The sequence below is a fragment of the Cebus imitator genome, unplaced genomic scaffold, assembly GCF_001604975.1.
Source record: "Cebus imitator isolate Cc_AM_T3 unplaced genomic scaffold, Cebus_imitator-1.0 Scaffold2, whole genome shotgun sequence".
NCBI classification, from domain to species: domain Eukaryota; kingdom Metazoa; phylum Chordata; class Mammalia; order Primates; family Cebidae; genus Cebus; species Cebus imitator.
The window spans coordinates 16,475,437-16,488,271 of NW_016107317.1; the positions used below are offsets into that span (position 1 = coordinate 16,475,437).

General features: G+C 34.8%; 1 protein-coding gene across 1 annotated transcript in view; it reads right to left on the minus strand.

Annotated features, from left to right (window-relative positions):
* The window catches only part of MUC19 (mucin 19, oligomeric), a 189,411-nt gene that overhangs the window by 90,376 nt on the left and 86,200 nt on the right, over positions 1–12,835 (minus strand). The window contains 6 exon segments of the mRNA XM_037738205.1: positions 2,723–2,818; positions 3,189–3,290; positions 3,523–3,603; positions 5,156–5,254; positions 12,231–12,296; positions 12,685–12,819. Of these exon segments, the coding sequence (XP_037594133.1) occupies positions 2,723–2,818; positions 3,189–3,290; positions 3,523–3,603; positions 5,156–5,254; positions 12,231–12,296; positions 12,685–12,819 (579 nt within the window).

A 12,835-nucleotide genomic window follows, 5' to 3' on the forward strand; every position in this document is an offset into this window, starting at 1 on the left:
TCTATTTTAGATTGCCTGATTAGCAAAGGCTTCTCTGAGAATATCTTTATTTTGAAGTCTGATAACAAGCAGCCTGCTAGTGAAGCTCTAGGAAGAATGGCATTCCAGGCAGAGGTAACAGCCAGTACAAACATCATAAGGCTGATGGAGCTATGCTTGCTAGAAAAGCAGAGCTAGAAGTTAAATATGGCTGGATAATGGGAGATGAGCTGGGGAATATTATAAGATAAGGCCAGATATGTAGGAGTAAGCAAAATGTAATGAATTAGGGGAGAAAGATTGAAGATTTTTCTAAATGCAAGGGGCTATAATTTTTTACAGGGGAGAAATAGTATAGAATTCATATGCATTTAAAATCCCTCTTTACACTCTGTAGAAAATATATGGCAAGGGGTGCATAATAGAAGTAAGAAGACCAATTTGAAGTTCAGATAATTTGAAGTTCAGTCTTATGCTAAAATTGTGATAAAGGAGACTAAGAATAGTGGATGGGGGCAGCATGTGTATCACAAGTAGCATTAACAGGACTTGTTTAAATATGGAAGGTACAAAGAAAAAGACAGCCATCAAGGACAATAATAATATTTTTACCTGAGTGAATTGGGTCAGTGATGGTAACATTTTCTAATATGGGGAAGACTCAGAGAACAGGTGTGAGCATAAAGGGAAATCCAGTATCACCCAGAAGGCTCTAGTTCTGAAGATAATATAGCAAGAATACCCCTAAGGAACCAGATGAAGATGGAAACCTTGGATCTGCAGAGACATGCATCTGTAGAGTGGTGTGTCTGTGTGTGTATGGGTACATGTTTCCAGCAAAACTCCACTATTTGAGTGGAGCAGAAAACAGTCTACTACCTCCTGACAGCTCCAATCCTTCCATAAGGTTTCCTTCCATATGACCTGTGATTTTATCTCACTGATGAGAATAAAACCTCTTCATCTTTTACCAGACTGGAAGCTACTATTGACTTATTGAATTATTTACCAAATATCCATCAGATATTTATCAAGTACCCAAACCAGGAACTGAGCTAGGCACTAGGAGCAAAACTAAAAACAAAAACAGGCAATATTACAATATTTCTTTAGTTTTAACAGAAATCACCATGTTGGTGGTCTGTCTAGTAAAAGATGATTAGATGAAGAATCAACAATCTAGGCCCTGACTCAGCACATACTCATCCTGTGAATTTGGGGTAAACACATTGATTTTACATAGATAATATTTGAATAATTACTAATATATTATTGACTGCATAGGGTGTCTATAAGATTCAAGTAAGTTAATATATGTGAAAACACTTTGCCCATTTTTACACTTTCTATACTTTTTTTCTGATGATCATTTTTACTTTTGTTAAAACAGATTAAGATAATTCATACATAAGTATATAAACATATGACTGCTTCATGTGTTTATATTATCAACAATATTGTATTAAATATAGCCAGTAGAAATGAAGATATAAGAATGGTTTTATCTACTAATATTTTATCCTACCCTTGTATTTTTCATGCAAGTTTTTTTGGCTATTTTCTGAGAAGTATTTAAATATAAATAAATAAATTGATTGGTAATCTATCTCTTTAGTCATTTGAAACAAGTATTATGAGACACAAACAATGTTTAGCAAGGGATCTGCAACACCTATTGCATAGTTTACATATTTCTTCAACAGGTCAGCTTTGAGCAAATGAGTTATAGACAAGCCCTATTTGTAAACTGTAGAAAAGAAGACTAAAAAAACCCATGTGTAGAGGTCTTAGGAAGAAAATTGATTTCTGAATTTTTAAACAATTCAGAAGGCAGTGTTACTTATCAAATTGTTCTTAGAAATGAGGAAATCTATTCATCAAGGTTCTAGATCTCTGTTCAGTAAAGAACATATGGGAAAATATGCTAATACTTTAAACCAAAAAAATTTCTAATACTGAAGATAGTGGTGTTTTGCAAAAGATTGCAAAAAAAAAAAAAAAAAGAATTCCAGTTTGAAATTTAAATATCCTTGCTGATGTAAAATAACCTTTTGATGCCCAACAGCATATTATATTATTTGAGACAGAGAAGAATTTATTGAACTCTTAAGTATTTGTATTATGGGAAAAATCAATTAATGATCTGCAAAAATAACTAACAGTATTTTGTAATTATTTTGAACTTTTAATCTATATTGAATTATGTTAGCTTGTTGTCTAAGTGATTTTGTGTGGAAAATGCAGAACTTAGACAAAGAAATTATAACAAAATGAGTAAACACATCCTTAGAAGCCGTTAACTCAAAAACAGCAATTATGGACCAACCATGGGATACAGTATCAGAAGATTACTATTGCTTTTTTTTTTTTTAACTTAACTCCACTATGGTTGTATCAAGTAACATTCCAGTGATTTCTAAATTGGTCTTGTGACATTATCCGATTAAAAAAGTGACACTAGTCTAGTTTAATAATGGAAAATATCTAAACTATCAGATCATTTTTATATCTGTGATTTCAGGTATTACACTAATTGATACCCCAATGGTACATAAATACTGAATAACAAAGCATGCGATGGCAATCTTTTTAATGAATTCACAGGATATTTAAATAACAGTGCTTTAAGTTTCATGCAGGAAAAATTTTCAACTGAATTAATACCCTACTGAATAAGCTTTTATAAACAGGTTTCCACACTTACTCCCATTTTTGTGACCTTTTAGTGCTTTGCTAGTCTCACCTGGTTTATTTGAAGAGCCCATGCTGGTACCACTGCCGGACCACCCAGATGTCATTTCACCTCCACTAGTTGCACCACCTGGTATTCCAGCCGTGCCTGTTGCAAAGGCAAAAATGGAAAGGACTCATTCACAGAATTTCTTAAGTGATGAGATAAACAATTCTCATTTAAATTAACTTCCAACTAAAAATTATAGAAATGTTCATTTTTCTGTATTGATAAAAATAATGATCCTTTCCACATTTAAAAAATGTACTTTGATGTACACTATTCATTATTTCCTTGGCTCCTCATCCCAAGCTCACAAAGTAGATCACTTTGACCCACATATTACAGATAAGAAAACAGAGGTTACAGAGGTTAAGTGATTTACTTACTTAATAGCATGACACTGATTTTGAGGAACAGTATTACATGAACATCCTATATTGCCTCCTGCAAGTGCTGGGTCCCCCATTTTATCTACCTGGTTTGCTTCCAGAGATTGTCACTGCTGTGGCTGAGGCTGCATTGGTGTTTTCACTCACAGGGCTTCTTGTAGTTGAGGCAACAGATACTGTTGGGGTTCCTGGTTATGAACGACAATGGTTCAGGCTCACTGCTGTGAAAGTACTGGTCCCTATTCCATGCTAATAGCACAGAACTGAGATTTCTAAAGTATAGTGCATTAAGGACATCTTCCAGATGCTTTCCCTATGCTCTGACATTTAATGTCAGTTATAGCCCGACCAATAGTTCACATCACAACCTGCTGAGGAAGGCAGGGTTGAGAACTGCTAAGGAGTCATGTCCGGATTTGCCTGAGTTTCTAAGACTGGTGGTTCCAATGCCTGCTTCCTTGGGGGTGCTGCTACCTGGTGATACCACAGGTGTGCCTGACACTTTCAGAAAAAACAAACAGTTTAAGAAACTTGCTTTTATTCAATCACTGTGACCTGAAACAATTCGGAAATCTCTTCCAGCATATTTATACTCATAATGTTTACTCAGCTTAGTGATATTAGGACTTCTTGCTCAGGAAGGGTGTACATGTTAATCTGATAAGGCACTATTATAACATCACAATCCTTATTTGCCTTTGGCACTGAATTACCTACAGTTCTTTCTAAAATTACCTTCAAGTTATCATTCCAGAGTAAATTATTCTCCCAACATCTTTTGCTATATTACTTACTTTTTGCTTTTTTCATGTGTTTAAACGTTACTTTCTTCTAAAAATTCTAAGCTTTGTAAGTATAAGAGCATCTTCTGGTACAGAACACATTACTGAGCCCTCAGTAAATATTATCTAGCCAAAATAGAAGTGTTTGTGTTAGAGTAGGCAGAAAGCCAGAAATGAGCAGGCAAGGAGCCCTCAGGGAAAAAGTCCTGGAGACACTGTCCACTCATAGTCAGTGCTGCCCATTGACAGTCAGCAAAAAGGCAACTGCTACACTGGCTACTTCTGGTCTTGCGATTGAGCTCCTCCTGCCTTGAAAGGGACCTGCCAGGCCCTAGCTGGAGAGAACCAGATTAAGGCCTGTCCTCACTGACAAGCATGCACACTCCTCCAAAAAATTGTCCCGGAGTAGACTTTTGCTCATTATAATAGTAAAAAACACATCCCTGGGTGGAGATTTTAAATGCTAATGAGACATGCGATTTGTGTACTAGCATGTACAACCACAGAGCATGCGTGCCAAAAGAGACATCCTGAAACATGCGTGTAAATAACACCCCCCTCACGCCTCTTCATCAATAATCACCTAAGAGTCTCATAAAAGAGGTCCCCCAGCACTAGCTGCTGCTGGCTCATTCTGTCAAGCAGCCCACTCTGTCTCGTGTTTCAGGGTGTACTTCTGAAATAAATCCTGCTCCTACGATTTTTTTTATCTGTACCAGCACAGATTGCTTTCCATTACTTTCTAAGAATGTACTTTATCTTCCTTCAATAAACTCTTCCACTTAATCCTTGCTATGCATCTCTTGGCTCAATTATTTCTTCCAAGTTAGAAAAAAACTGAAGGTTCCCACAGTTTCTGGTAACATTTGCACTAATCTATTTACAACTACTAAATTCTTCATAATCTCTTTTGATAAATCAAATTTTGATATCAGAGCTCACACTTCTGCTAGTTAAAAATAATTTTAGATATGAATGATACTTCACCTGAAGCTAAAGTGGTTGCTGCATCTGATCTTCCAGTTGCATCCAATTTGAAAAATTATGAGGCTCTGCCTATAGCTTGTTGCTATGCTGCAAATGCTTTTTGACAAAAGTTTACTATTAAACTTTTTATTTTTTATTAAACTTAGTTTGTTATTGCTAGAATTTTCCTCAGTCATTCTCTTGTAATTAACTTCTTTTTTAAAACTCACTTGGGCTTACGCTAATTATATATAAGAACTTTGTGTTTGACCATTGCTCTGACAACAATATATGCTTTGTCTTACCTGCTGTGTTTCCAGGGCCAGGGGCCCCAGTACCTGATGCTTCAGCTGTGCTTCCACTGCCTGCTCTGGTGGTGGCTTCCAGAGACCCTTCTGTTGGACCTGGTCAACATGCAAAGGCAGCTAGGATTACATGAATTTCCAAAGCTTCTAGGAAATTAAGGCAACTATTAAATACTCTCAGACATTACCATTATTTATCCTTTTGTCTGAGTATTTCAATAGCTTTGTTTCTGATTAATGCAATTGATTTGAATGAATAAGCTTTTGTGATTATTGAGCCATTTACTCAATATTAAATCCCAACTCACTGCCTGGCATCCCAGCCATTCTTCCTGCCAGTGTAGTCAATTCAGCGGATATTCTGGTTGTTCCTGTTTTGTTTTGTTTTGTTTCATTTTGAAGCAGGAGGAAGAGGAAGAAGAAAAAGAGGAGGAGGAGGAGGAAGAGGAGGAGGCCGGGGCGATGAAAAGTAATATGATAATATTTTTTAAACTCAACTTGATTATTTATGATGTTTCTATGACTACTTTCACCACCCAAATTCATGTCTTCGTTCCTCCTACCTGAAACATTGCAATTGTTTCCTAACTTTACCCAATTAGCAGGACAATATTCTTCATCACAAATATATTCTCTGCTCAACAATATTGAATGATAGTAATTCTTCAACATTAATGTGTGTAAGAATCATCTGGTGAGCCTATTAAAAATGAAAATTTCCTATCTCTCCCAGCAGAAATTCTAATTCTAACATTGAACAGGTTGGTCTTGTACTGCAATTAAATTCTTATATTCATTTTCAGTTTGCAGGGCATCCAGAGGATAAAAGAATAAGTTAATTTACATAATGGAGAATAGCTAAATTTAGAATATCTAGAAAGGGATATAAGAACTTGATTAGTTTCAGGTTCATCATTTTCGACAGGAATAATTTCTAGGTGATATATCACAAAAGGAGACACATAACATCAAGTCCCCACTATCAGTGATGCTATGTTTGATCACTAGGTTTAAGTGGTGACAGCCAGAACTCTCCAGTGTAAAGTATTTTTTGATTCTGCAGTTAGCAAATAATCTGGCATCAGACAAACATCCAGGTCCTACTCAACCTTTCACCTAATGTTTTCAGCATGTATTTTGCTCCTTGTCCCTTTAATTCAGGATTTCAAAACAATGATTTTTCCAATTGTGTCTTTGTTCAACATTTATTGGTTGGAATCTTTCTTCAAAAAGAGAGATTTCTCTAATCAACTGTAACTATTTCAATATCTTGATCCATAGTTTCTAATAAAAAATACTTGATAATTGATTAATTTTCCCGTTAATTACCAAACTTCAGAATAAGGACTTGATATGATAGTCACTGTGCTTCTTTTTATTAATCATCATTGGAGACATGTATATTTCAATATTATAAATGTGTCTCAATCAACTACAAATAATTATTTTTTCAGTGCTCAAAATTCTCCACATTTGGTCAACAGGAGCTCATGTAGTTTAGTGCCCTTGTCATTTAAGCAGAGCTCCCTTACTCTTTGAATGCTTCTTCATTTTCTGACTCAAGAAGTCCTAAGCTCACCTTGAACTTTTCTTGCCCAAGACCTGGAATTAATCATTTCTCCAAGCAAGAGTGAACACAGAAATTTAGGAGCCCAAAGTGGGTGACAAAGGGTGCACACTACTGTTAGGGTACCAATGACTGCAGGCCATTTCAATGGCCAGAGTTAGAAGATATAAATAAATATATAGAAAATAAATGTATTATATTGGAAGATATAGATATATATATATTTCCATATATTAGAAGTATATATCACATATTTATAATAAATTTGTAAATATTTCTAATATATGCAAATACATATTTTCTACATATCATATATTCAGATTAATATAAATTACACATATATCATAAGTTTATATATATATTTCCAACTCAAATGGAACATCACAGAAATTTACTTAATTATTTCTTTTTTTTTTGAGACAGGATCTCCCTCCTCCCAAGCTGAAGCGCAGTAGTGCAATCACAGCTCACTGCAGCCCAACTTCCTTGGCTCAGGTGATTCCCTCACTTCAACCTCCCAAGTCGCTGGGATACAGGCATGTACCACCATGTGTGGCTAATTTTTTGTATTTTCTTGTAGAGATGGGGGGGGTGTCTTACGATGTTGCCCAGGCTGGTCTCAAGCTCCTGGGCTCCAGTAGTCTCCTGGCCTCAGCCTCTGAAAGTACTGGGATCACAGGTGTGAGGTGCAAGGTCCAGCCCTGATTTAATTATTTTATCTCTTTTCTTTTAAGTTGAAAATCTTGATTTCTAATAATATTCATATAACTACTAATTGTTTTATCCTGTGATATATAAAAAAATTTCAAGGTGAGAACACTAATGTAACTTCTAAGAAGAAAATTATTGAATCAAGTTTAAAATTGCCTAGCAATCTTTTTATACATGACACTAGCATATACAGTCTGATTACTGTGTTTTAAAGTCATGTGAAATAATTATTTTCTCCATGTGATTATAACTTGATATTCAATGAGGTTCACTTGTTTCAGTTAGTTTTCAGTTTTAGGGTTTGCTTTTTCATTTTAATTTTGTTTTTAAAAATACATATAACATTTTCCTTTTTTGAAAGCCAAAACTGTATTTAAAAGAATACTCAGAGAACTCAAAATCCTACTGTTCTGGTTTTTTCCTATAAGTAATGACTTTTACTAGTTTTCAGTTTATCTTCCGTGTTTTTTGTATACACACTTGTATATGTGTATATAATTCATATCCCTACAAAACATATATACATATATGTACACACACACACATACACATACACATACACATACACCCCTCTTTTTTCATAAAGGTATAAAGGGTAGACACAATTCTGACTTTTTTTTTTCCCTTTACAATAAATTCTGAAAGTAACTAGATCAGTACATGGAGATCTTTCTCACTCTTCTGTTAGGATGACCTAGTGCTGCTTTTTGTCCTCCTTTATTCAATGTGTCTTTGATGAGTTGTTTCCAATCTTTCTATTAAGAAAACAATGCTGGTATAAAAAGCTTATACATACATTATTTTGTACTTTGGTTGTCTGGCTTCAGGAGCACTAAAAGTGGGATTTCTGGGTCAAAGGATAAATGAGTCTGTAATTCTGTTAGATTTTGCCAAGTTCCCCTCCACGGGGCTGTAACATTTTCTGCTCCCACCAGCAATGTGGAGAGCAACACCTGTTTCTTTCCAGACCTGCCAACAGGGCTGTTGTCAAACTTTTGGATTTCTGCCAATATAAAATGTGAGAAATGCTATCTCAGTGTAGTTTTGATTTCCATTTTTCTTGTGTGAAGTTGATCATTTTCTCAGAGGATTAAGAATCATTTATAGTTCTTTTTCTGTGTAATTCAATTCACATCTTCTATTATTCTAATTTATGATTTGCTCTATGTACTTTTTCCCTTTGCTGATTTTGCTGGTATCATTTTGTGCAATAAATCATAGCCATGAATATGATTCTACACTGAGTCTTGTGAGTCCTTCTAGCAAAACTTGAAGGCGTTTTGGGCACACTGATATAGGTTGCCTTTCCATTTGGTCAAAAATGCTTTTGTGTCACTAAGGAGAGTTTTAAAGTTTTCCTCACGTAAGTTTTATCTTGTTAGGATTATTCCAAGGTAATTTATCTTGTTTGTTGTTTATATAAATTGGACTTCTCTCTTCAAATATATACTTTATTATTTATATTTATGAAGACTATTAATTTTTACAGATTAATCTTGTGTCTTGGTACCTTATTAAATTCTCTTACTGCTTATAATTTTTCCATTGATTCTCTAGAGTTCTGCAGGTACACTTTTCTATCATCTGTAAATGGAAATAGTTCAATATTTTCTATTTCAAATTCTATGCTTTCAATTACTATCTAATCCAATTTATTAATAACACCAGAAACTGTTAAATAATAATATGATTGAATGTCTTCTTACCTTGTTCCTAAAGTTAGTGAAATAGGTTTAGAAATTCCTTATTAAGATGCTACATGTGTGGCTGAGGTATATATACTTTCTTGTTTTTTGTTAGTTAGTTTGTTTGTTTTCTGAGTTGAAGTCTCACTCTGTTGCACAGGCTGGAGTAAGTGTAGTGGCATGACCTTGGCTCTCTGCAACCTTCACCTCCCAGATTCAAGTGATTCTCCTGCCTCAGCCTCCAAGCAGCTGGGATTACAGGCACCCACCACCACACCTAGCTAATTTTTGTATTTTTAGTAGAAATGGGGTTTCACCATGTTGACCAGAGTGGTCTCGAACTCTTGACCTCAGATGATCCTCTTGCCTCTGCCTCCCAAAGTGCTGGGATTACCGAGCATGAGCCACAGCACCTGGCCCTGTTTTAAGGAAGTATTCATTCCTACTATTTTGAGTAGTCTGTTTTTCCCTATCAGAAATGATTATTTAATGTTTATCAAATACCTTTTTAGCTTCTGTGGGTTGTTTTGTTTCCCTCAAATCTATTATTAATGTTATAAATTACATTAAAAGATTCCTTAATTTTGGTTTTAATAAAAATAATTAAATGTTAGTTTCTTCCTGAATGCTTTTTTTGTGTGTGTAAACTTAAGCTTCTCGTACTTAGCTCATGAGATTTAAATAATTCTCTGTACAACTTACTGTTTTCTGAGTAAAACAAATCCAATTGTTTTTCAAAATACTTTGCATAATTGACGGTTCAGGATTAATTCTTCCAGATATATGGTAGGTTCTTTCACTACATAGATTTAGGGGTTTTTTTTCCTAAACTAAGAAAATTTTTGCCTTACTTATAATTTTAAATATTAGTTCTCTTTCATTGCTTTTTCTTCTCCAGAAATGGCAATAATGTATATTTTGGATATTTTTGCCTGTTTCCTAAAACTATAACCTTCTCTAGCCTGTTATACCTTTTTTTTTTGAAAGTGTCTGCAATATTTCAGGGATAGGGAACATCTTTTCAGTTCTGTCCTCTAAAATCCTTGCTGTATTTTAAGTTTTATTTATTCTTAGTGGAGCACCTTGCTATTTGGTCTTCTTTTGAGATGATTTTTCTTTTTCTTCAGTTTTTCTCCTGGGTTTTCACCAATTCCAATTTAACATCTTCCTGCTGTTTATCTATTTCCACTCTTAATTTTTAATCTGTAATTTTTATGTCTCTTTGTAGCTGCAGTTGTTTCCTTAGTTATTTTATGTTACCTTTTTATATTCTTTGGCTTCATGACTAGATATTTAGAATTTGCTTGCTGTCGCTGCAAAGTTTTTGAAAATGTATACAAAGGAATAGCTGTGTCTCAATATTGGAATTTCATTTTTTTCTTCATTATTACTATTTTTTTCATTGTTTTGTGGGCCAGTAATAGCAGGAGATTCTATGCAGGGGGCAGCAGAGAGGCTTCAGGATGGCTTCCCAGATTTCTCAGATAAAGGGCTCCCTCTTATGTTCTTACAGTGAGGGAGCTTCTTTTATAAGTGGCACTTTTTCCCTGTCTGTCTTCTGATGCTTTCATTAATATTGTTTTATTGAGACTCTTATTTTTACATATTTTGTTTTTCCTTTGACACCCAGGATCCAAGGGCTCCTCTCCCTTCCAAAGACTTCCATGCATTTTCCGATACTCTTTCAACTCCACTCATGCAGGCTCTCTGAACTGTCAGGTTCTAGATTTTCTGTCAGTATTTTCCACTCAAGTTAGGGGATCTTCCTTTTGAGGCTCCACTCCAGTTGATTGAAACACTAGAATAATGGTATTCTACCACTATTAGGACCTCGCTATACTTCTCTATTTTCTTTGATGTCCTTACCTAAATCTCAGCCCCACTGTTAGCCTCAGAGCCATCGTTCCCAGTTTTTGAAGTCTTGCTCTTCTCTGTCTCCTCTAAACACCATAGATGTGGGCTCTGTTTTGATGTTTACAATTTGAAGAAATCGTAGACTCTAATTTAGGCAGCCACTGTTTTCCTGTTTTTTTCCCCCATTGATTTCCTGAGCTTAAATGCTATTACATTCTACTAGTGTCAGTGCAAATTAAGGATAACGTTGATACTATGACTAATTAAATTACATTCTGCTTGTGATAAAAGGATTTTTGATGTGTTTGAATATTTAACCAGGTCATTAGAGGTATATTATCTAGGAAATTAGGTTAAGAAAGGTTCTTCACAGATTTAGCTATGAAAAACTTACTCACCTGCTTCATTTCCAGAGATGAATTTAGGATGAACTATGTGTAATAAATCGTGCTCTCAAGTCCTCCTACTTGAAGACTGTTATCATTTATATTGAGAACATGTATATGGTCAGTAGTATCTGCTTGGGTATATATTATAAAAGAGTGAGATATCTCTCTGATTTTTCACTGTCTTAACAGACTACCTCTCGTGTATCACATTCTGTTTTAATGCTTATTCAATAATAAACCTGTATTTAATTCTCTACTACCTTTTTTCAGAGGGTTTCTGGGTTTGAAGAATATATATATTTTTTAATTCTACTTCCCCAAAACCTGAATGATAATTGCTTTTTATTCCCTTGTAGTTGAATAGATGCTTAAAATTTCACTCAGCTTCCCTATATTTTCAGTTTTTGTTCAAGTTGGGGCATATAGACATAGCTCAGACTACAGTGATTATAATATATTCTTTTCAAAATAGAATAATTCTGTTGTTTTAACCAAATTAGTCACTTTACTAGATTTGCCTCGCAAGTCTTATTCGAACATGTGTCATAGAACAATTCCTCCACTTTTGTTATCTTTTGCCTTGGATGGTTTTGCTTTTGTATTATAAATATTAATTTCTTTTCTTCAGAAATGAAGTTACATGAGAACAAATACCTTGCTCTACTCCTCTTTTATGTTATCTGTATCACCCAGGATGATGTTGTACACACAACAAATATTTTTTGATTTTTTTCTGATCTTCTGCAGTTTTGACATTACACAAATAATGATTATTATATTCCCCAAGGAACCTTGTGTCTGACAAAATTTTAAGTAAAAGAATTACACTTCGACTGCCTGGATTCATTCTGATTATGCTCTTTCCATACCTGATGCTCCAGAAGTGTTTTCACCAGCAGCTCCAGTGGTGGCTACATTTCTCCCTTCAGTTGTTCCTAGTTGAAAAGAGCAACAAGTGCTCAGTCTGCATCAGAGTTTTCAAAATCACGAAATAAAAATACAGGATACCTAGTTACATATGAATCCCAGACAAACAATAAACACTGTGTTTCAATTATTGCATGGGACAAACTCACCAAAAAAACAATTGTTCCTGATTTGTGTGAAATTCTAATGTAATTGGTATCCTATATTTTCTCTGGCAACCTTAGTCTACATAAATGCTTATGATGAAATACTCTTTGAACAAATTTCAGGGTTTCTTTAGAGGGGTAAGGGGTCATAGGACTTAAACTATCCATGATCATTTGTTGTAAATTATGTACCTTCTAAATTCATTTAAACTTATAAGAATTTGAGTTTCCAACTAAGTTTGTGACGCACCACCACTAAAGTGACCAGGTGAACCCGGGGTTGGCCTGGTGAGTTTCCCAGGTGGGTTGGAACTAGTGAAAGATGTTCTAGTTGTGGTTTCACTGTCAGATCCAGCAGTAGTTCCAACAGACTGTCCTGTTACACCTGACAAACACAGTAT